Source organism: Dama dama, chromosome 29, assembly GCF_033118175.1.
Source record: "Dama dama isolate Ldn47 chromosome 29, ASM3311817v1, whole genome shotgun sequence".
Lineage (NCBI taxonomy): Eukaryota > Metazoa > Chordata > Mammalia > Artiodactyla > Cervidae > Dama > Dama dama.
The window spans coordinates 37,599,908-37,625,517 of record NC_083709.1 but is presented as its reverse complement, the minus strand read 5'-3'; the positions used below and the strand labels follow the sequence as shown (position 1 = coordinate 37,625,517).

The following is a 25,610-nucleotide window of genomic DNA, read 5'->3' as shown; positions in this document are numbered from 1 at the left end:
CTTTCTTGGTGGGTCAGTCGTAAAGAATCCACCTGCCAATGCAGGAGATGCAGGTTTGATCCCTGGGTTGGGAAGATTCTGTGGAGGAGGAAATGGCAACCCACTCCAGTATTCTTGCCTGAAAAATCTCGTGGACAGAAGAGCCTGGCAGACGGCAGTCCATGGGGTCACAAAGAGTCAAACTTGACTGAACATACACACAGTATGTTTCCTACCTCTGCTGAGAGTCCTGGAAGCAGTGACTGCAGGAACAGTGAGAATGCCTCATGCTCAGATACAGTAGGTTTCTAAGCCTCTTTCCAGTGAAGGAACTAGGTCTCCTAGGAGGAGTGGCTGATTTAGGGCTGAGACATGAAAATACAGGGTGAGCTTTGAGCATTTTATGGTTCCATAAAGTAAGGAAATGGTTAAATAGGAAAAACAAAAATTAGGAGAATTTGTTGATACAACAGGAGCTCCTAATGGCCAAAGCTTGAATAATTTGAGCAACAGAATAACAATACTGTTAGATTTTAACCTGTAGAATAAGGTAAGTATTTATGAGTTTGTACTAATACAAGTAACCAAATAAATAAATGGGAAGAAGGAGGTAGGTTTTCCTCATAATACCAATGAATGAATGTTAAAGGGGAAAAATAGATAATCAGTGTGAGGCATAAACCACAGTAATACATGTTGCAGACAAAAATCTACTAGTGAATGATAAATTACTGGATGAAAGTTTCAAGAGAAACAAGACTTGCATAGTCTCAAAGTATCCGCCCCCCACCCCGCCCTGCCCCAAACACTTACCAGGTACAAAGGAAATGAAAATATCTTTCTAGTGTGGGAACCTGGCAGATAGGAACTTAAACAAGAGAAGTATCTCCAGGAATAAGATATAAATGAATAACATTGTTAACCTCATGATGATACACTGAGGACATCATCTTGTGGCATTCTTGCCCAAAGGATATAAGCTTACTGCAATTACAAGGAAACAGCGATTAAGGACAGTCTACAAAAGCACTGATTAGGACTTTTTGAAAGTGTCAAGATGATGAAAGACAGACTGAGGAAGTTTAAAAGACTGGAGGGTAAAGGAGAAATAAAAAAGTGTTTGCATAGGATCCTGAGACAGATAAAAGAAGCACTAAACTTAATAATTAGTGAAATTTGAAAACGTTTTGTAGTCAGTAATACTGTATTAATGTTAATTTCCTGGTCTTGATAATCTCTGAACAGGTAAGATGTTAACAGGGAAAACTGGGTAAGAGATATAAGGGAACTCTGTAATATTTTTGCAGCCTTTCTTTAAGTCTAAAATTAGTTCAGAATAAAAAACTAAATATTAAAGATATTTTTGAAGCCCCCCAAAATGTTGAAGTCTGATTTTTCTTGTAACAGGGTTAGAAAGAAGCTTCTGAAACACCGGGAAGAAACCTTAACGATAGATCGAGCCTGCAGACAAGAGACATTTGCTTATGAGATGGTAAAAGTCCTCTCTTTTCCACCTTTTCCCATGGAACAAAACCTGTTTATTGGCTGTTACCCATAACTGTATGGTAGTTTATATTGGACATGCTTAGCTGGAAACAAATGAGAGAACCTTCGCTGGGACTGGGAGCTAATTAAGGAGAAAAAGACCCATAAAATTCAGGTGACGGGGATTCCCTGATAGTCCAGTAGTTAGGACTCCACACATTCACTCCCTGGGGTGTGGGTTGATCCCCTGTTGGCAGACTGAGATCCTGCAAGTCGTGCAGCGCAGGCAAAAAGAAACTTCCCATGATGGCACATTGTCCTCTCAGCGCTCTGCCTTTATTTTTGTTTTTACTTTGGTCTTGCTCTCTATTAGGCTGATTTCATGCCTTTCACCACTCTATTTCTGATGTTTTTGTTCTGCTCCTGGTTTTGGTCTGTAGTGTGTGCTCAGTCGTGTCTGACTCTTTGCAACCCCATAGACTGTGGCCCCCCAGACTCCTCTGTCCATGGAATTTTCCAGGCAAGAATGCTGGAGTGGGTTGCCATTTCCTCTTCCAGGGGATCTTCCCAACCCAGGGACCGAACCCATGTCTCTTACATCTCCTGCACTGGCAGGTGGGTTCTTTACCACTGCGCCACCCATTCTTTTCTAATCCATTATTTCTTAGGTATAACCCTCAGAATGACTTAAGATGATGACTACCGAGGAATTTACGTAGCATGAAATTTAACATTTTAACCATTTTATTAGTTTAGCTGTGGGTTTTTCATATATGGCCTTTATCATGTTGAGTAAGTTCCCTTCAGTTCCTATTTTATTTATTTATTTATTTATTATTTATCAAGAAAGGGTATTGACTTTTGTAGAATTTTTTTTTTTTTTTTTGCATCAGTTGGGATGATGTCTTTTTTTCCATCATTCTGTTAGTGTGGTGATTTGTTATGTTGAAATACCCTTGCATCCTCAGAATGAATCACCCTTGGCGTTGTGACATGCAGTCCCTTTTATATGCTGCTGAACTTGATTTGCTAGTATTTTGTTAAGTTTTATCTTTATATTCATAAGGGATATTGACCTGTAGTTTTCTCACAGTGTCTTTGTCTGACTTGGGTATCAGAGTGTGCTGATCTCATAGAATAAGTTAGGAATTATTTTCTCCTTTTCAGATTTTTTGGAGGACTTTAGGAAGGATTGATAAATTCACATGAAGCCATCTAGTCCTAGGCTTTTCTTTGTTAGGAGGTTTTTAATTTTTGATTCCGTTTTCTTACTTGTTACAGTTCTATTCATACTTTATATTTTTTCTTAAGTCAGTTTTTATTATTTCCTTCTGCTAGTGTTGGGCAGAACAGGCAATAGCAACCCACTCCAGTGTTCTTGCCTGGAGAATCCCAGGGACGGGGGAGCCTGGTGGGCTGCAGTCCCTGGGGTCGCACAGAGTCAGACACGACTGAAATGATGCAGCAGCAGCAGCAGCTAGTGTTGGGCTAAGTTTTCTTTTTCTGGTTCCTTAGGGTATGCACTTGGGTTATTGGTTTGAGATTGTTCTTTTCCAGTGTAGATGTTTAGAGCTGAAAGTTTTCCTCTTTCTACTGCTTTTGCTGCATCTTGTTAAGTTTCTGATGTTGTGTTTTTGTTTTCATTTGTCTCAAAGTATTTTGTTATTGCCCTTGTGGTTTCTTTTTTGACCTATTGGTTATTTAAGAATGTATTGTTTAACTTCCACATGGAAATGTTCAGTTTTCCATCTCAACGTTTGGGGTTCCTCAGTGGTAGTTTCTGTCAAATTCTTTTTTTCTTGTGAATGGGGCATATTTTCCTGTTTCTTTGTGTGTTTTATAAGTTTTTGTTGAGAACTGGACATTCTGAGTGTGTTTTTTTCCTTGTTGAGGGCTAGAGCTGTTTTGAATTTTCTAAACTATTTTTCCGGTGTGTAGTCCTTGTTGTGTACAGGCATATCTCATTTTACTGCACTTTATTATGCTTTGCAGGTAGTGTGGTGGTGGTTTTTTTTTTTAAATTATGAAGGTTTGTGGCAACCCTGTATTGAGTAAGTCTATTTGACACCATCTTTCCAACAGCATTTGCTCTCTTAATGTCTCTGTCACATTTTGATTATTCCCACAATATTTCAAACTACTTCATTATTATCATATTTATTATGGTGATCTCTGATCATTAACATTACTACTACAGCTCATTGAAGGCAAAGAAGGTAGCGTTTTTTTATCAACCGTTTTTTTAATTACGGTTCCGGTCTGTACATTGTTTTTTGGGACATGATGCTATTATTACACACTAAACAGACTACAGCATAGTGTAAATATAACTTACATGCATTGGGAAACCAAAAAATTCATATGACTCACTTTATTGAGATACTTGTTTTTGTGGCGGTCTGGAGCTGGACCCCCAGTAGTTTAAGGTCTACCTATATGGTCGCTGATGTTTCTGATTCATTATCTTTAGTCAACCAGTGACCTGATCAAGATTTCCTTAAATGTCTGACTCTACAAAAGGTCCTGTGTCTTTAAATTTTTCGAGTTGGTGCTGCTGGGGGAAGCCACTGCTGGTAAGAGCATTGGAGAGAAGCAGCCAATTCTGACTCCATGTTGAAACTGTTTCTTTGACTTGCTTTTCATTGCTTTTGTTATTATAATCATATGTAATGGATGCTTAAAAGGACCCTGTCCCTCAGACTGTTAAAGTGCCTTTTTTCAGAACCCTGTCCTCCTGTAGATGGCAGGAAGGAAGAAATGAACACATCCCCTGCCTGAGGCTTGCCATTCTAGGAGATGTTTGCAAGATTAATGGCCTTTTTCTTTGCTTCCTCACCTCGCCCCATCTCTGATCTATAAAAGAACCTGGCATTTGGACCCCAATAAGATGGTTATTTTGAGGCACTAGCCTGCCCTCTTCTCAGTCTGCTAGCTTTCTGAATAAAGTCATTTTCCTTGTCTCAACACCTCAGCTCTCAGATTCATTGGCTTGTCATGGGGTGAGCAGAGCGAGCTTGGACTCCATGACAAGAGGGCCAGAACCAAGGCAAGCTTCTGCACCAGGGCCTCAGAGCATTGCCAGACCAACCACAGCATGGTTACCCCTGTTTTTTGGAGAACGTGATCCCACACTGCTCATCATGGCATCAGCTCCCTTTTCCAGGACCACAGCCTGCTATCTCTACATCTGCAGTGGGGCCGAGAGTGGGGCATGGTTTGGTTTCTACCCTCTGCTTATCTGGGAACAGCAGCAGCGTTTCTTCACTGGGCCTCACCTGGTCGATCAGAGTTTGATCAGAGTTCAGTGTGCCAAGATAGTGAATTCCAATCTCTTTCCATCTTAATGGTTGCTGTGCTGGAGGGACTTATCCTACTGTGCCTCTGTTTCCTACTGTGCCATTTTGCATGATGTCACTCCTACCTATTTTTAAAACATCTTTTGCACCTTCTTAACCAGTCCACTCTGGTGGCCTCTATTTTATAGTTATTGGGGCTTCCCTGGTGGCTCAAATGGTAAAGAATCTTCCTACAATGCACTAGATGGGTTTGATCCCTGGGTTGGAGAGAAACCCTGGAGAAGGGAATGGGCCACCCACTGCAGTATGCTTGCCTTGAGAACTCCATGGAAAGGGGAGCCTGGTGGGCTAAGCAAATATAAAGGAAAGTGTGATGTTGTGATGGATTAAATGTGATAGCAAATTTGGAAAACTCAGCAGTGGCCACGGGACTGGAAAAGGTCAGTTTTCATTCCAATCCCAAAGAAAGGCAATACCAAAGAATGCTCAAACTACCACACAATTGCACTCATCTCACATGCTAGTAAAGTAATGCTCAAAATTCTCCAAGTAGGCTTCAGCAGTATGTGAACCGTGAACTTCCAGATGTTCAGGTTGGTTTTAGAAAAGACAGAGGAAGCAGAGATCAAATTGCCAACATGAGCTGGATCATCAAAAAAGCAAGAGAGTTCCAGAAAAACATCTATTTCTGCTTTATTGACTATGCCAAAGCCTTTGACTGTGTGGATCACAATAAACTGTGGAAACTTCTGAAAGAGATGGGAATACCAGACCACCTGACCTGCCTCTTGAGAAACCTGTATGCAGATCAGGAAGCCACAGTTAGAACTGGACATGGAACAACAGACTGGTTCCAAATAGGAAAAGAAGTGCGTCAGGGCTGTATATTGTCACCCTGCTTATTTAACTTATATGCAGAGTGAATCATGAGAAATGCTGGGCTGGAGGAAGCACAAGCTGGAATCAAGATTGCCAGGAGAAATATCAATAAGCTCAGATATGCAGATGACACCACCCTTATGGCAGAAAGTGAAGCACTAAAGAGCCTCTTGATGAAAGTGAAAGAGGAGAGTGAAAAAGTTGGCTTAAAGCTCAACATTCAGAAAACTAAGATCATGGCATCCGGTCCCATCACTTCATGGCAAATAGATGGGGAAACAGTGGAAACAGTGAGAGACTTTATTTTCTTGGGCTCCAAAATCAGTGCAGTTGGTGACTGCAGCCATGAAGTTAAAAGACGCTTACTCCTTGAAGGAAATTTATGACCAACCTAAACAGCATATTAAAAAGCAGAGACATTACTTTGCCAACAAAGGTCCGTCTAGGCAAGGCTGTGGTTTTTCCAATAGTCATGTATGGATGTGAGAGTTGGACTATAAAGAAAGCTGAGCACTGAAGAATTGATACTTTTGAACTGTGGTGTTGGAGAAGACTCTTGAGAGTCTCTTGGACTGCAAGGAGATCCAACCAGTCCATCTTAAAGATCAGTCCTGGGTGCTCATTGGAAGGACTGATGTTGAAACTGAAACTCCAATACTTTGGCCACCTGATGTGAAGAGCTGACTCATTTGAAAACATCCTGGTGCTGGGAAAGATTGAGGGCAGGAGGAAAAGGGGACAACAGAGGATGAGATGGTTGGATGGCATCACCAACTCAGCGGACATGAGTTTTTGTAAACTCTGGGAGTCAGTGATGGACAGGGAGGCCTGGCGTGCTGCAGTCCATGGGATCGCCAAGAGTTGGACATGACTGAGCAACTGAACTGAAGTGACAAGATATGATATGTAGTAAAAACAGGGTTTTAGAGTGAAACACATCTGTATTTGTACTTTGTCTGACTTACCCTGGGTAAATTGGTAAAGCTGAGTTTCATCTGTCAAATAACTTTCTTGATAATATGGAAGTGAAATTGCTCAGTTGTATCCGGCTGTTTGTGACCTCATGGATTGCAGTCCAGGGATCGAACCTGGGTCTTCAGTTTTGCAGGCATATTCTTCATTGTCTGAGCCACAAGGGAAGCTGTGATAATATGGAAGGAGATGCATAAAAGTGTTAATGACTATAAATGTCAGTATTATACCAATGTTAGTGGATACTCCTATTTTATCATTAATTGCTAAGCAGTTAGTGCCAAGCATCTTATTAGGTGCTTTATTTTACATTCCCAGCAACTAGTCTGTAAAATAAATATTTTCTCTTTTTTTACAGATGATGAAACTAAAGCTTAGTGAAGTTTTTTAAACAATTTTCTTGAAGTAGAATTAGGAGCTAAATCCAGGGCTGATTCAAGCCCTTGCTTATAGCCCTTATTCTACACTGCCTCTGATCTGGTTCACAGTGTCTGATTTTAATGTCCCTTATGCTTTTCTTCTTCAGGAGTCACATGCTATAGGGAAAAAGCCTGAAAATTCAGCAGACATGATTGAAGAAGGAGAGCTTATCCTATCTGTAAATATCTTTTACCCTGTGATTTTTCATAAGGTCAGTAGTAAAACCTTTGGACTTTACAGGTTATATGAGTGACTTTTGCCAGAGAGTTTATTTATTTAAACCTTATTTGAACCAAAATAAACACAAGCATATGCTGTTTTATGTGACATTCTGTTTATATTCTTGAGTTCTTTGTTTTACAAGGAATATCATAAAGTCAATTTTCATATAATCTCTTGAGTAATAGGATTACAGTTACAATGTTGGAATGTATACCTGATTTCTGTACTAGTAGCCACTGAAAGTGTGTAAATCCGCAGTGATTCTGATAGTATTATTTCTTGAGGGTTTTTTTTTTTTTTTTGTAGAAAAACGGTTAAGGAGGGTTTTGTTTTGTTTTTACCAATTCAGAATTCTTGGGAAGTTATTGAACTAGCTAAGGACAGCTCTTCTTTGATGAAAATGCAGAAAGTTAGCAGGTGAAGGGTATCCAGGAATTTCTTAGGCATCTCTAGTAAAAAGAGCTCTATTGCAGTGAATATATTCTCAATTTCCCAAATAGATGTATCATAAACTTTAATAAGATTTCATTGAAATATTACTGTACATAAATTGCACTTGTGAATAAATAACTATACCACAGATGATTTAGATTATTAGATTGGTACAAAAATAATTGTGGTTTCAGACTGAATTTTACATCATTATAATTAGGCTCAAACATATCTTTATTAATCAAAATAGGAAACATTACAATCAACACATCTTGCCAATGAGAAATAAGTTTTTTTATTCCTGTAGCATAGAAATCCACACTTCAGGATTTGATGAGCTCTTGGAAAGCTTTTTCTCCTTCTTGCTGGTTGTGGAAGTGTTTTGCCTTTAAGAAGTTGTCAAGATGCCTGAAGAAGTGGTAGTCAGTTGGTAGTCAGGTGAACATGGCAGGTGAGACAAAACCTTGTGGCCCAATTCATTCAACTTTTGAAGCATTGGTTGTGTGATGTATAGTCAGGCATTGTCGTGCATAAAAATTGGGCCCTTTCTGTTGACCAATGCTGGCTGCCAGTGTTGCAGTTGCATTTCATCTATTTGCTGAGCATACTTCTCAGATGAAATGGTTTCACTGGGATTCAGAAAGCTGTGTGGTCAGACCAGCAGCAGAATACTAGTGACCATGACGGTTTTCTTTGGTGCACATTTGCTTCGGGAAGTTCTTTGGGGTTTTTTCTCGGTCCAACCACTTAGGTGGTTGTCACCAGTTCTCATATAAAATCCGCTTTTTGTCACAAATCACAATTCAGTCGAGAAATGGTTTGTTGTTGTTGTATGGAATAAGGATGACAACACTTCAGAAAGAAAGGTTTTTTTGATTTTCAGTCAGCCTATGAGGCACCCACTTACTTTTTCACCTTTTTCACCTTTCCAATTTGCTTCAAATGAGAAATAGCTGTAGAATGGTTGACGTTGAGTTCTTAGGAAACTTGTTTAGTTGTAAGAGGATCAGCTTTGATGATAACCCTCAACTGGTTTTTGTCAACTTTGGTGGCTGTCCACTACGTTCCTCATCTTCATGGTTCTCGTCTCCTTTGCAAAACTTTATGCAGTTTTGCACTGTACTGTAAGTTTGTTAGCAGTTCCTGGGCCAAATGCATTGTTGATGTTTCAAGTTGTTTCTGTTGCTTTACAACCCATTTTGAACTTGAATTAGAGAATCATTCAAATTTGCTTTTTGTCTAACATCATTTCCATAGTCTAAAACAAATATAAAATAAACAGCAGGTAATAAGTCATTAGCAAAAAAAAGAAAAGTGAGAAATGTGCAATAAAGTGATGTATAACATAATCACATTTATTTACAAATATATTCCAGTATCAAACAACAAATTTCAACAGTGTAAAGACTGCAGTTACTTTTGCACCAATCTAATACCCTGTTTGATTAAGATCCTAAATTATCAATCAAAGAAAACAAAGCAAAACAAAACTAATAAAACCAAACGTGGGTAGTGTATAGATTCCTTGATTTCAGTGAGATAGCTTTCAGGACAGTTTAAAAGTCAGTGAACTTATATTCCTAAGACTCTTCATATTAATGTCACTTTAGTAGCAATTTGGTTATAAATTTTCACTTACACTAAAAAAAGTTTTATTGCCAGGTGTATTAGTCCATTCTGGCTTCTATAACAAAATAGCACAAACTAGGTGGCTTATAGGCAACAGAAACTTGTTTCTCACAGTTCTGGAGGCTGGAAGTCTAAGATCATGGTGCCAGCATCTGGTGAGCACCCTCTCCCAAGTCACATCCTTTTTATAAAGGCACTAATCTCATTCATGAGGGGGTCCACCCTCATGACCTAATGACCCTCAAAGGCCCCACCTCCCAACATCAGCACATTGGGCCTTAGGAATCCAGCATGATGTGAATTTTGGGCAAGTGTAAGCAGCACAGCACCAAGTGTCTGTTGTACTCATGGGATTTTAATTTATGGAGACCAGTGTCACTGAAAGATTTTCATTATTTACGTTTCCTGGGGGGAGAGTATGCCGTGTCATGCAGGACCAAAGGGGAAGTACCAGGATCAGTCAGGAGGCAAGGGGAAAGCACAGGCCACAGCCCTTATTGGTTTCCACAGGAAAGGCAAGGCAAAGCAGAGTACACAGTTTGGGATTGACTAGCTTGAATAATTCCTGGCGGCTCTGGGCTGTGGGGCTGTCCTAGTTGTCTGGTACCTGGCTGTGGTTTGACCTAGGACAGAGGAGAAATACTGACTTGGTATAATGAGAGTTAGAAATAGTTTCAGAGTATGGGCTCTGGATACAGGGAAGAGGTAAATAACTGACAATTAGTTTGGACCTATAATTAATCAATGCTGGGACTTCCCAGTGGTAAAGAAGCTGCCTTCCAGTGCAGGGGGACATGGGTTCAGTCCCTGGTGAGGTAGCTAGAATCCCACATGCTATGAGGCAACTTAGCCCACATGCTGCAACTAGAGAGAAGCCCTTGTGTCACAATGAACGATCCCACATGTCAGTCACAGGGAGGAACCTCCATGTCGCAGCTAAGACCCGACACAGCCAAACAAATAAATAAAATGAATAAATATTTTTAAAAGATCAGTGCTGAGTAGACAAATGCAGAATCTAAGGAAACTGAGGACAGCATATTATGGGTATAACTTAAGATAACCAGTTACTTAATTTAGATCTGGCCATGACAGGATTTATAGTTGAATTGCTTTGTCTCTAAGTGAACACTGATTTATTTACTGTCTGACTTGTAGCACAAAGAACATAAGCCCTACCAAACGATGCTGGTATTAGGCAGTCAAAAGCTCACGGAACTGAGGGATTCCATTTGCTGTGTCAGTGACCTCCAGATTGGTGGGGAATTCAGCAACACTCCTGACCAGGCTCCTGAGAACATCAGCAAGGTAAGGTGATTTTTAAAATTTCTAACCATCATAGAACAGGAGGAAATAATAATCATAAGCTAAGGAAATAGGATTACAGGCTCATAAGCATTCCAGTAAATGCTTTCTTCTGTGCCATTCCATCAAGCTTATCCCTTCTTTTGATCATCAAGACCTTTTCAAAGATGAGGCTATATTCGGTTTTGATTTCGTCTCCCATTTATTTCTCAACCATTCTTTGTACGCTCTTCTTTCTAAGGGCACAGTACCACCTGATTATCTAACCAATAGGTCTCTCTTCCATGTGCATACAACTTGACCTCACTGTAGCTCTGGAATTTGCTGTTCACTCTCTCTTCTTTCAAACTCTGTGTGAGTTTGTCTGCCATAACTGACCCTAGCAGAGGGTTGGAGTCCACGCAAGAGCATCACTGCCCACAGAAGAACCTTTCAACACAAGAACAGAAGCAAACAGGGACATACCCTGTGATACTGGGCCTTGCTGGTACTTCCCAGGGTGCTGCTCTCAAAAGGACAGTGAAACCTTCCATACTCACTGAAACAGGACAGAAAGGCAAACTGGCCACCCACAATTTTCAGAAGGGATTGCTTACTCAATAATATAGTAGGGCCTAGATCCTTTGAATTTCATTACAGAGCAAGCTTGACCCAATTCTATTAGCTTATACAACTCTGGCAGAGGACCTCAGATTTACTGGCATATTTAAGAGGGAAAGCATCTCCTGTAGGTCACTAAAAAGCTGTTTGGAACGATTAGAATGGCAATAGAGTTTGGACGTGAACCATCAGAATCTCTTTTTGCTCGTTCCCTTATCATCAGCCATATAAATGCCGTTATAACTTAGGTCTCGTCTTAATTCTTTTTCTGAGTTCATCTCCTGGGCTTTCCCCCCATTTTAATTTTCATGGTTTTAAGTATACTCCAGTCTTTTTTTTTTTTTTTTTTTTTTAACAGTAAGCAGTTTATACTCCAGTCTTTATGAATCTCTTTCTCTCTTGGTTTCCAAACTCGTTCTTTTTAAGTGTCTACTGGACATTCTCACTTAGCCTCAGTGCTGTGTGGCATTTTTACACCCTTCCACTTTTCAAGGTAACTGATTTGTTCCTTCTGAAACTGCCAACATCTTTTCCTCATCGCTTCCCTTCAGCTGCTGTTCATTTCACTGAGCAAATAAGTTATCAGAAAAGAATTTTCCATCATCTCTCACCCACACTTACCTATCTGCCCATGCATTCTGCCTTCCCACCTGTTACACTGGATGGATTAAAACTGTTGCTATCAAAGGCCAGTCTAGGTGTCTGCTAGATTCCAGCCCCACTGTATAACCAAGGACTTTGTTCTTGTACTATCCCCTTTTTTCCCTGCCTCATCAGCTTTTTCCCTTCTGTTGCCTATCCCATCAGTACACAAATAGGCTTTAATATCTCCTATCCTAAAACTTTCTCTTACCATGTATTTTCCTCTGGCTACCATCTCATTTTTCTATTTTCTTCGCATTAAACTGACCCAAGAATTATGAATTAATAATAGTGCCTCAGCTCATTGTTTCTCTTTTTCTCTCCCCTTTGTCTTATACACACTCTTGTTCATCACCACTCCACCAAAATCACTTCATTGTTGTCGCCACAGATTCATTTCTCATCTTACTTGATCTCTCATCAGCACATGACACAAGTGAATATTCCTTCTTCCTTGAACCACTTTCTTAACTTGGCTTTTAAGACTTTACACCCGCCTCATTTTCTTCCTGTCCAACTGACTTTTTACTCCTCTGCTGGATGCTTCTGATCCTCCTAACTGGTGAGTGTTACTAAGCCCTCTGAATCAAGGTGAACTTGTCCAGATTCCTAGTCCAAATTTGTATCTCCAATCTCAGTATCTCCAAACTCCAGATTTATTTTTTCCAACTGCCTCCTTGACCATTACTGAACGTCTAAGAGCCACTTTAAACCTAGTATGTTCAGAAACAGACTCTAGTTCTCTCTTCCTCGTCAAATCTATACCTTCCCCAGTGTTTCCATCTCAGTAAATATGCTCCTTCTACACCTGGTTACTTAAACCAACAACCTTGGAATCATCTTTGCCCCCTTTTCATCCCACATGGAAGGCGTCAGCAAGTGCTTTGGCTCTACTTTCAAATTATGTTCAGTATCTGCCCGTGTATCTGCTTCACAGATAGCAGCCTGAAGAACCAACATCATCTCTTGCCTGAACTGTGGAGTAGCCTAGTGACCATTCCCACTGCTCCCTTTCACCTTCTGTTTATCCTTTACACCAAGCCAGAATGATACTCTAAAGTATCAGGCAGACCCTGTTGCTTTTCAACTTGAAAGTCTATAGAGGTTTCCTCTTATGTCTAGAATAAAATACAAAGTCCTTTCTGTGGCCCCGTCTGCCTCTGGACTTATACCCTAACACCCTCTTTGTCCCTGTTGCCTGCACACCATGTGCCATTCTTGCTGTTTCTCATATATGCGAAGCAGGGTCCTGCTCAGAGCTTTTGTTTCTCTTGTTTCCTCCCCTTAGGTGTCGTTATTCACCCAGGTATTCTGACGGCTCACTCCCTCATTTCTTCATGTTTTTGATGTTGCCTTGGCAAAGAGATCTTTCCCTCTCTTCCCCAGACTTGCTAATAACACTCACTAATGTTAAGTTATATGTTTGTCTGTCTTCTGTTGAACCATGAGGATAGGGACTTTGTTTTAGGAATATAGGACTACAGAGGAATTTAGGAATATAGAGGTGTGTTTCTGTGATGATGTGTGGCACAAAGGAAGTGGTCAAGTCCTTGTTGAATAAATAAACAAACCAGAATACCTCAAGCTCAACGTTTAGTCTTGAACTCATTACTCTACAATCTCCCTTTTTCTTCAGATGAAACTCTCCTTTTCCATTCCTCTTTATTCTGCCTGTATAGCTCCAGACTCTGTTTTTTTCCACTGCTGTGTGCTTTAGTTTAGGCCCTCAGCATCTTCTCCAGGAACTATTATAGAGACTTCTTAACTGGTTTTCCCACCTTAAGAGTTTCCTCTACATGCCACTCAAGATGTCTTTTAAAAACAAATCGAACACCAAGAGGGAACTCTGAACACTGGGTGACTGTGATGTGCTGGTGCAGGTTTATCCTTGGTAACAAATGTACCATCTGTTGAGTGGTGTTGATAATACAGGCAGGCCATGCATGTGTGTGGGGGCAAGGGCTGTATAGGAAACCTCTGCCTTCCTATTTTATTGTAAACCTAAAACTGCTCTAAAAGAATAAAATGTTTAAAAAATTGATCCTGTGATTCTCCAATCTAAACATCTCAGTGGTTCTCCATTGTACGTAGTGAGGCTCCTTAGGCTGACCAATAAGGCCTTTTGTGAAGATGTTTCTCAAGTTAACTTTCTATACTATTCACCCCGCTCCTTTTACACCTTAGGCTTCAGCCACAGTGAACTTATCTTCCTCAAGCATACCATAGTGTTTTATGCCTCTGAGTGTTTGAACATGGGTGGGAAGCCCTTGCTCTCACTTATATGAGATTCTTCTTGACAGTCCTCTGTTTGCGACTCTGCCATGTTTCATGTGTCGATTCTAATGCTTTATAGTCATATATGATACTAGTTGATATGTTTGTCTGCCCCATAAGACTGGCTGTGTTCCAGTCTTTTTGGTGATTGGCATGGAGAGCAGCATACTTTCTGAGTTACATTCAAAATGGTTATAAGATACTGGGGTTCTTCAGGTTTGTCAGCTTGCTGCTTTTGAAGGTAAACACTGAAGAGAAACAAGTGGAATCTCAAGGCTGTATGCACACTAGGAAATAGAAGGTTTATTGTTTCTTTTAAAGGAGAAGCAATCTTTTGCAAAGTTTCTCTACCCTATGAGAAAAAAAGAACAAGGTATAGCTATAAGTTTATAAGATCAGTTTAATAAAAATATGAATTCACCCTCCTTATTTCATCCGTGTGATAACTGCTCGAAGCAGTGAGTCAGATCTGGGAATCAGGCTTAGCTCCAGGAACCCTGGAGAGAGTTTTTAACCAGACTTGTTTAGTTTATTGTGTTTGTACATCAGCGCTCATACCTTCAGCAGCTTTCTAACCAGGGAACTAAATGACCCATAGTCATATTTTTGACTATTTACACATCTGCTTTTACATTGTTTCTCCCTCTTCCATGTATTAAAATAATACCCTCTTATTATTTAGCACTTATCATGTGCCAGTTGTATAATACACTAGTTGATAGTTGAGTATCTTTGGAAAGAATAACACCATTTTACAGGTAAGAAAAAGGTGGTCAGAGCATTGTCATAAGTTAACCCTGTTCAGTAAAGCAGTGGTGGAGGCTAGATTCAGACCATTGTCAACTTGCCTTCAAAGCCCCATGTTTGTCCTTGGCCATGTTGGCACTATGCCTGGCCTTAGACATCTCTCCCCTACCCTTTTGTTTATTTGGTGAACAAGCACTATGTGAAAACTTGAGCTGTGCTGGTTAAGGGCAAGATTCTAGTACATACAGTTTGTGGACTCTTTGCCTGTTCAGGGACCTGTTTCATTGCCTTGTTCTCCAACTGTGTTTTTAGAAAGGTGAACTCATAATTAAGTGAAATTTTCCTGATGCTAACAGTTGTTTGGTCTGTGGAAAAATTTTTATTTCATCGATTAACATTTGTATTTCATGATTTTTTTTTTTTAAGTTTTACCTTGGAAAATTCTAAATACACACACAAAAAAGACATGCATATATGCATAGCCGAGTCCATTTGCAGTTCACCTGAAACTCACAATATTGTTAATTGGCTATACCCTCATATAAAATAAAAAGTTTAAAAAAAAAGAGAGAGAGAATAGTATAATGAGTCCTTATGTACTCATTATCTACCTTCGACAGTTCTCAGCATTTTCCAAGAATTATTTCATCTGTTTACCCCATGCCATTGTCACACCTAACAAACTGAAAATAAGTCCTTACGTTATAATGATTTTTTTTAACAGGGAGATGTTTGGCATGTATTCTACTGGTAATCATGGAATAAATTATTTACTTGCAGGTCTCGTAGCTGAGAAAATAAGAATCTTTATTCCAGTCAATAAGCAGGACTTAAAGAAAATACTTTCCTTGAGTAATTTGGTGTGTGAGAGGACTAGGAGAGCTGGGCCATGGTATTTAAAACTTTTTAAAAGCCATGTCTGAAATGTAATGTGTTTTGCTAATGTTTGTTTTAGATGCTAGCACTTCAGGAATGAAGTACATTTTAAAAATATGTGTATACCTAAAGCAACTAGAAAAGGAAGAAATGAAGAACCCCAGGGTTAGTGGAAGGAATGAAATCATAAAAATTAGGGCAGAAATAAATGCAAAAGAAACAAAAAAGACCATAGCAAAAATCAACAAAGCTAAATGCTGGTTCTTTGCGAAGATAAAGTAGATGAACCATTAGCCAGACTCATCAAGAAACAAAGGGAGAAGGATCAGATCAACATAATTAGAAATGAAAATGGAGAAATCACAACAGACAACACTGAAATACAAAGGATCATAAGAGACTAATATCAGCAACTATATGCCAATAAAATGGACAACTTGGAAGAAATGGACAAATTCTTAGAAAAGTATAACTTTCCAAAACTCAACCAGGAAGAAATAGAAAATCTTAACAGACCCATCACAAGCACAGAAATTGAAACTGTAATCAGAAATCTCCCAGCAAACAAAAGCCCAGGACCAGGCGGCTTCACAGCTGAATTCTACCAAAAATTTAGAGAAGAGCTAACACCTATCCTACTCAAACTCTTCCAGAAAATTGCAGAGGAAGGTAAACTTCCAAACTCATTCTGTGAGGCCACCATCACGCTAATATTAAAACCAGACAAAGATGCCACAAAAAAAGAAAACTACAGGCCAATATCACTGATGAACATATACAAAAATCCTTAACAAAATTCTAGCAAAACAGAATCCAACAACATATTAAAAAGTTCATACATCATGACCAAGTGGGCTTTATCCCAAGTATGCAAGGATTCTTTAATATCCACAAATCAATCAGTGTGGTACACCACATTAACAAATTGAAAGATAAAAACCATATGATTATCTCAATAGATGCAGAGAAAGCCTTTGACAAAATTCAACATCCATTTATGATAAAAAATCTTCCAGAAAGCAGGCATAGAGGGAACATACCTCAACATAATAAAAGCCATACATGACAAACCCACAGCAAACATTATCCTCAGTGGTGAAAAATTGAAAGCATTTCCCCTAAAATCAGGAACAAGACAAGGGTGCCCACTCTCACCACTACTATTCAACATAGTTTTGGAAGGTTTAGCCACAGCAATCAGAGAAGAAAAGGAAATAAAAGGAATCCAGATTGTAAAAGAAGAAGTAAAACTCTCACTGTTTGCAGATGACATGATACATAGAAAACCCTGAAGACGCCACCAGAAAATTATTAGAGCTCATCAATGAATATAGTAAAGTTGCAGCATATAGAATTAACACACAGAAATCCCCTGCATTCCTATACACTAATGATGAGAAAACAGAAAGAGAAATTAAGGAAACAATTCCATACTTAGGAATAAATGTAACTAAAGAAACAAAAGACATATATATATATATATTTATATATATACACACACACACACACACATATATATATAAAAAACTATAAAACTGATGAAAGAAATCAAAGATGACATAAATAGATGGAGAAATACACCATGCTCGTGGATCAGAAGAATCAATATAATGAAAATGAGTATACCACCCAAAGCAATCTATAGATTCAATGCAATCCCTATCAAGCTACCAACGGTATTTTTCACAGAACTAGAACAAATAATTTCACAATTTGTATGGAAATACAAAAGACCTCGAATAGCCAAAGCAATCTTGAGAAAGAAGAATGGAACTGGAGGAATCAACCTGCCTGACTTCAGGCTATACCACAAAGCTACAGCCATCAAGACAGTATGGTCCTGGCACAGAGACAGAAATATAGATCAATGGAACAAAATAGAAAGCCCAGAGATAAATCCACACATCTATGGACACCTTATCTTTGACAAAGGAGGCAAGAATATACAATGGAGAAAAGACAACCTCTTTAACAAGTGCTGTTGGGAAAATTGGTCAACCACTTGTAAAACAATGAAACTAGAACACTTTCTAACACCATACACAAAAAATAAACTCAAAATGGATTAAAGATCTGAATAAGACCAGAAACTATAAAACTCCTAGAGGAAAACATAGGCAAAACACTCTCTGACATAAATCACAGCAGGATCCTTTATGACCCACCTCCCAGAGTAATGGAAATAAGAGCAAAAATAAACAAATGGGACCTAATTAAACTTAAAAGCTTTTGCACAGTGAAGGAAGCTATAAGCAAGGTGAACAGACAGCCTTCAGAATGGGAGAAAATAACAGCAAATGAAGCAACTGACAAAGAATTAATCTCAAAAATATACAAGCAGCTCTTGCAGCTCAATTCCAGAAAATAACCGACCAAATCAAAAAATGGGCCAAAGTACTAAACGGACATTTCTCCAAAGAAGACTTACAGATGGCTAACAAATAAATGAAAAGATACTCAACATCACTCATTATCAGAGAAGTGCAAATCAAAACCACAGTGAGGTACCATCTCATGCCAGTCAGAATGGCTGCTATCAAAAAGTCTACAAACAATAAATGCTGGAGAGGGTATGGAGAAAAGGGAACCCTCTTACACTGTTGGTGGGAATGCAAACTAGTACCGCCACTATGGAGAACAGTGTGGAGATCCCTTAAAAAACTGGAAATAGAACTGCAGTGTATCCCACTGCTGGGCATACATACCAATGAAACCAGAATTGAAAGAGACACGTGTACCCTAATGTTCATCACAACACTGTTTACAATAGTCAGGATATGGGAGCAACCTAGATGTCCATCAGCAGATAAATGGATAAGAAAGCTGTGGTACATGTACACAATGGAATATTACTCAGCCATTAAAAATGCATTTGGATCAGTTCTAATGAGATGGATGAAACCAGAGCCTATTATGCAGAGTGAAGTAAGTCAGAAAGAAGAACACCAATACAGCATACTAGTGCATATATATGAAATTTAGAAAGATGGTAACGATGACCCTATATGCGAGATAGCAAAAGAGACACAGATGTATAGAACAGTCTTTTAAACTCTAGGAGAAGGGGAGGGTGGGATGATTTGAGGGAATAGCATTGAAACATATATATTATCATATGTGAACCAGATCTCCAGGCCAGGTCTGATGGATGAGACAGGGTGCTCAGGGCTGGTGCACTGGGATGACCCTGAGGGATGGGATGTGAAGGGAGGTGGGAGCGTGGTTCAGGATGGGGAACACATGTGCACCCTTGGCTGATTCATGTCAATGTATGGCAAAAACCACTACAATATTGTAATTAGCCTTCAATTAAAATAAATTAATTAAAAATAAAAGAAACAAAGTATTCCTTTTACTCACTTAATCCTATTAATAAAGACTTTAAGCGTAAAATAAATAGTAAAATAGTATTTTAAATTTTAAAATAGTAAAATATGTGTATAAAATCAGTCATTTTCTGCTCAGGTTTTTTTTTTTCTTCAGATAGCTAGTTTGGGTTTATTTTTATTTGTCTTTTAATGGTTTTTCAGGTTTTAATGTTGATCTATTGATCTTTTTAATATTGCTCAGATTAGAAGGTCTCTTTTTGTCAGTAATCCCTTAAAAGAACTCTCAGGGTTCCCTAGTGACTCAATGGTGATTCTTTATCCACTTGCCAGTGCAGGAGATGCGAGTTCAGTCCCTGGTCAGGGAGAGCCACTGGAGAAGGAAATGGCACCCACTCCAGTATTCTTGGGTGGGAAATCCCATGGAGAGAGGAGCCTGGCGGGCTACAGTCTGTGGGGTTGCAAAGAGTCAGACATAACTTAGTGACTAAACAACAACAAAGAGCAACTTTTAAGACAATACTTTATGCATATATTATTGTTCTTTATTATAAGTAAAGCTTTGGTATAGGAAGAATGGTAACATAAGTTGTAAAAACTTTCCTACCGAAGCTTATCTGACATTTCTTTCACCCATTACCATTTTCCTCTTAGCAGATCTTAGGATATTCCAGACTTGAGGTTCCGATATTCCAGACTTGAATGTCAGCAAGAGAATAAATGACTGTTAGATACCTAAAATGACATATAAATAATGACTTAAATGATCATACTGGTTATCCATAGTTACTTTGATAGATCTTTAGGTTACCTTAGATTATTAGTGAAAGTGACTTCTTGCACTAATTTTTCCATATTGGTAATTTCCCTCGCTTGGAACTTGTTTGGCTTAAACTAGCTGACAAAATAGGGAAACTAGTTAGGATCTGTGGTTACCATTAGAAATGAAAGTTAACTGTTATTGAGATTACTCCCACCTATCCATTTATGTAATAATATAAGGAAAAGATTTTTGTTCTTTTAGACTTCCCCTTCTAATTAATAATTAGACCAAAGGTTTTAAGTTGCCTGAATCACTTAATGTGAAGTTCTGTATGTTATGTATACTAAATTTTGTTATTTCCGAAATGAGGCAGCAGTGATTCTTTCAGAATCTTTATTTTGGATTGTAGCTTACTTACCTCTTTGAGGGTTTACAAGTATGGTAATAGGTGGATTTTGTGTTATAGTAGGCAGGCATGCATGGCATTGTAGTATATCCTTTTATCTCTGCAACCACATGGGGAGAAGGTGTTGGCTTTACTCAGGTTTTACACGAGGAAACGGAAAGTCACGAGTTTGAGTAGTCTGAGAAGAAACAGTGCAGCCAGTCTTAGAAGGGTATCTGACGCCAGTGCCAGGTGAGCTGTAAATAGGGGAATGAAGAAAAATAAGAGAGAAAAATCAAATCCTCAAAGAAGTAGGAGAGAAATTAGGCCATCTTAGGATAATATTTTTTAATGCCTGAAGCTTACATAACTTTTATAAAGTTCCTAAACTGCTTTTGATTCTCACCACAGTCCTATAAGATAGTGTGCATGGCAAATATTCTCATTGTACAGGTGAGGAAACTAAGGTCTGAGCAGTAAGTGTAGGTTAAGGGAAAAGACCTCTTCTGACCCTCACCCAGGCATGTAATTCCAAGCAAATGGTGAAGGACAAGGCTAACAGTGGTTCCCAGTGTTGCCTGCACATCTGACTCTCCTGAGGGGGTTAGAAAAATACTGGTGCCTGAGCCAAATCCTCAGAAATTTTCACTGGATGGATCTGAGGTGAGACTTGGTCTTTGGTATTTTTGTGATTCTGTGAGGAGGTCAGAATTGAGACCACTGCCCTGATAACAAAGTGTGGTAGTGTGAAAGTTGAAACCTGAGGGTTCGATGGTACTTTGCTCAAGGTTGCTTCAGTAAGAATAGATATTCACATTCTGCTTGCCTACAAGTTATTTGAAAATATAAGGAGAGAATTTTTATAAAAGCCCACTGAAAATAAAAAACATAACTCCATGATCATTGTCATTATCACTGGGGAAACATCAGCGAAGTGACTTTTGTTTAGTTTTCAGTTCTGGTATCTAAAGTAATTGTCACTGCTGTGTATGCATATCACAAAATAATATTGACACTTATTTCTAATTGGGTTCCTTTCATGAATCTCAGGACAACATACAAATTTAAATCAAACCTAGAGATTAAAACAGCAATAGGAAAGAATTGAAAATAGTAGCAAGGATTGCATCTGTGTCTTTATCCCTGGTAACCAAGGTAATACTTTATCACATAGGAGGTTCCTGTTAAATATTAATGAGCTAAGCATATTCTGTGAAGGTGCATGAAATTACTGTAAAATGTACTAGTGTGATTTTATGACATACAAATTTGGAATTAATACTTAGAGCAATTTTATAATGGTTAATACTGAATTTTTTCTTAATACCATCTGTTTTCTTTTAGGACCTATACAAATCAGCCTTCTTTTATTTTGAAGGAACATTTTATAATGATAAAAGATACCCTGAGTGCAGAGATTTGAGCAGGTATAGTTTGCAAAAATCTTCTCAAAGTCTTTGCTCTTTCTCATAAAAATAGTGTTATTTCCACAAGTCCTATTATTGGTGTGTTAAGGATCTTTGCCAAGGAATTATTTTGTTAGATTGTTTTATTAGTTTTCAGATTAAAAAGTCTCTCTCAAATTTTTAAAATATTTTCAAAGTTATTTCATCCAGTTGGCCTAGGTTATAGTAAGTTAATCAAATTTTTACTTCTGTGAGAACATTTTTTTTACCAAAGACATACACAGATCATTTAAAGATCTTTGCCAGCTATCTAAACTTTTTTAAAAAAAACATATTATCTACTGTTTCAGAAATTATAGTTAATCTTGTGTTGAGTCTTATAGATAACATCTGGAAAAAAGTACATTCTACTTCAACACTTTATTAATCTCTGTTCTTCATATTTAGGTGGTAGTAAATTAATTCACTTTTTGACTTGTCAGGTGTATACTCTTTGTCTTAGGTGAGTGGATATATATGTTGTTTATGTATGTAACATGAAAAATCTATGTCTGACATCATGCTATCTACATAAAAGTTTACCATACTTTAATCACTGGTGTCATGACAACTGGAGTATGTATACATGTATAGTTTTTCTGAGTGTTTATATAAACTCTTTCATTCTCTTTCATTATAACCACTTGTATCTATATTCTAATGCAGCAGTTCTCAAACTTGGTCTTCACACTCCTTCATATTGTAAATAATTGACTCCAGAGAGCTTTTATGTGGGTTATAGCTGTAAATATTCACCATACTAGAAATCAAAACTAAGAAATATTTTGAAATATTAACTAATTTAAATAATCTGGGCTTCCCTGGTGTTCCAGTGGCTAAGAATCTGCCTTGCAGTGCAGGGGACACCAGTTCAATCCCTGGTCTGGGAAGATCCCACATGCCACAGGGCAACTAAGCCCGTGTGCCACGGCTAGTGAACCTGCGCCCTGGAGTCCAAGGGCTGCACCTGCTGAGCGCACGTGCCCTGGAGCCCATGCTCTGCAACACGAGAAGCCACCAGAATGAGAAGCCCACACACCACAACCAGAGTAGCCCCTGCTCTCTCCAACTAGAGAAAGCCTGTGTAGCAATGAGGACCCAGTGCAGCCAAAAATTAACAAACAAAAAAAAATAGTCCAATTACAGTTACCATTAATGACATTTTTGTGAAAAATAACTTTCCCAAACAAATAGAAGAGTGATGTTATACATTTTCCATTCAATCTTAAGTGATTACACATCAGTTAGCCTCCTGAAAACTGGTGTTTATGAGAGAAAAACCAGTTGAAAGGGCAAATAACATTTTAGGATTACTGCAAAGATATTTTTGACCTCATCAACCTCTGGGGGGTGTTTCAGGACCTTACCTTGTGAACTGCTGCTCTCATGGATACAGAAAAATTCAGAGGTGGATACAAAAAAAATTCAGAGTTCTTTCCTACTTGGCAACATGTATCAACCACTCTGATTTTCACCTCAAGATGGTAATTGTCCAATTAATTGGGTGAGCCAGCTTATGTGAAATACTGCAGTTGCAAACTGTTTGGAGCAATGATACGTCCTTGCCTTTTTCCTCCTCAGAACCATCATTGAGTGGTCAGAGTCCCATGATAGAGGCTATGGAAAGTTTCAGACTGCTAAGATGGAAGACTTCACCTTCAATGATTTGTATATTAAAGTGGGTTTTCCTTACTTATACTGTCACCAGGGAGACTGTGAACATGTTGTTGTCATTACTGACATAAGGTAAGTGGTAGCACTCAGAACATTTGTCCTGTTTTATTTCACAGTAGAAAACCATGTGTAGATTTGTTTGAAATAAGAGGAATAAAAGAAATAATCACTGCAGCTTGACTCAGGAGCAGCAAAAATGTTTGCTTTTTCTACAATGACCAACTCTGCATCTGCATCTTGTCTTTTAGAAAATCTGTAATAAATACTGTTTAACCAGTGTGAGCCATTTGAAATGGTCCAACTCTTTGTAATGCCACAGTCTGTCCATGGAATTCTCCAAGCAAGAATATTAGAGTGGGTTCTCTGGAGAACCCCCATATTGTATTTCTGAAGAAGATCCCTTCTTCAGGGGATATTCTTGACCCAGGGATCAAACCCAGGTCTCCTGCATTGCAGGCAAATTCTTTACCATCTGAGCTACCAGCGAAACCCTATTTGAAATGGTAGAATATGCCAAAAATCAAGAAAAATAACTGAAGCTTCTCCTCTACCCAAAGACAGTGTATGACTTCTGTGAGTCTCCATGGGCCCCCTCCTCCATTAAAAAATACTAAAAATTATATTTTATCACAGTGCCAGTATTAAGGCAGATATAATACAGGCTAGATTTTTGCTATAAAAATATTTATTTAGGGGTTAGAAATTTGTAAATACTCTGTTAAAGTATCTTCATTTGTGTATTGGACAGCTGTTATTCAAGTAGTAATCATCCATTTTGTATTTTATATAGACCCTTTGCTTTGCAAACCTGCACGTGTATTTCTGGGTTTCTTTTCTTTTTGCCAGAATTTGAAGGAAATAAAAGGTAACTGGAGGAAGAGAAGAATAATTCTAATGTTTGACAAATATGAAGACTTAGTGCTTTGATAAAGATTTAGAGTGGGAAGGACTTAGGTAGTCTTAAATGAGTTAGGGATTATCAAGTTTGTGTAGCTGGTATCTCTAGTGAATAAAGCTTTTCATTTCCTTATTAGGAAATCTTTGTTTATGAAAGACTGCCATAGTATAGGAATAAGTTCTGCTTGATCCTTGGTCCTGGTTTGATTTCTTCTGAGAGATAGTGAAGATGTTCTTATGGAGCAATGACTCATGCTGATGGCTTTCCCTGCCTCTACTTTTTTTTTTGGTTTTAGTGACCAGTCTCCAAAAATTTACTTCCCATGTCCTTATTCTCAGGAACGTGTGTAAAGTACTTTACACAAAGAGTATACCTTGAAAAAGGAACACATGGAATGCAAAGCAGGACAGATAAGACATAAAAGGAACTCTCAGAATGATAGCTGTAGAGCAGACCTAGAGAACAGCTTAGTCCAGAGACTGGACCCGAGGACTCAGGAAACACGTCCCAAGGCTGCTAGACCTCCCACTGGTGTGTGGCCCATGTGAAGAGCACAATCCCATTCTGTCAGCAAATAGGGAACTGAATTAGTGACAGGTACACTGAAACCTAATAAGGAATGCAAACATGAGATAATTAGTAGCTAGAAAACAAGTGTTACATGAGAGAATGAACCTATAGTCAGTTGTGTGGTTTAGGGACATGTTTAATTCATTAGTCATAATGTAAACATTAAATATCTATTTAACCAAAGTTTAGTAGTTCTGTAGAGGGATGTTGAAAAGCTGTGTTAAAAAGAGGCAGTTAAATGAATGGAAAACAGTTGCCTCTCAGGAACAATTGCTGAAGCAAGAGCCAGAAGCGCTCATAAACCTCATAGATTTAAAGGACTTAACATTATATATTTCTTTGATAATGTATTTCTTTTCTAAGTTTTATATAAGCTGTTCTGCTTGCTCTTTACTCAGATGAGGGGGAATGTGCCTCAGAATAAGCATGAGATGGAAGACAATCCACTTTTCTCTGATGATCTAAGTGTTCTTACATTTCTCATAGTGTAGGCTGTACAGCATCATTCCTAAAATTCAAGGCAACTTAGAAGAGCAATTTTCACTTACTAAGCATTTGCTATGTAGGACTTTCCTAAGGAGTTTTTTAATGTAATTGACTACAAGTATTGGAAAAGACCCTGATGCTGGAAGGGATTGGAGGCAGGAGGAGAAGGGGATGACAGAGGATGAGATGGCTGGATGGCATCACCGACTCAATGGACAGGAGTTTGAGTAAACTCCGGAAGTTTGTGATGGACAGGCGTGGCGTGCTGTGATTCATGGGGTCGCAAAGGGTCAGACATGACTGAG

The 25,610-nt window shown here is 38.6% G+C and overlaps 2 protein-coding genes across 7 annotated transcripts in view; one reads left to right on the top strand and one right to left on the bottom strand.

Annotated features, from left to right (window-relative positions):
- The window catches only part of SNAPC3 (small nuclear RNA activating complex polypeptide 3), a 38,889-nt gene that overhangs the window by 8,409 nt on the left and 4,870 nt on the right, over positions 1–25,610 (top strand). For 5 of the 6 annotated variants that reach the window (XR_009691092.1, XR_009691091.1, XR_009691094.1 and 2 more), the window contains exons 3-7: positions 1,387–1,471; positions 7,138–7,242; positions 10,473–10,622; positions 21,577–21,659; positions 23,259–23,423. Coding sequence is in view for 1 of the 6 variants with exons in the window: in XM_061132468.1 (XP_060988451.1) it covers positions 1,387–1,471; positions 7,138–7,242; positions 10,473–10,622; positions 21,577–21,659; positions 23,259–23,423 (588 nt within the window). In the remaining 5 variants the exon portion in view is untranslated. The remainder of the gene's footprint in view (positions 1–1,386; positions 1,472–7,137; positions 7,243–10,472; positions 10,623–21,576; positions 21,660–23,258; positions 23,424–25,610) is intronic. The other variant, XR_009691095.1, reaches the window with a different exon arrangement.
- Positions 20,474–25,610, bottom strand: part of PSIP1 (PC4 and SRSF1 interacting protein 1) — a 50,638-nt gene continuing 45,501 nt past the window's right edge. Inside the window, exon 15 of the mRNA XM_061132465.1 lies at positions 20,474–20,489. The gene's annotated coding sequence lies outside the window, so the exon portion shown is untranslated. The remainder of the gene's footprint in view (positions 20,490–25,610) is intronic.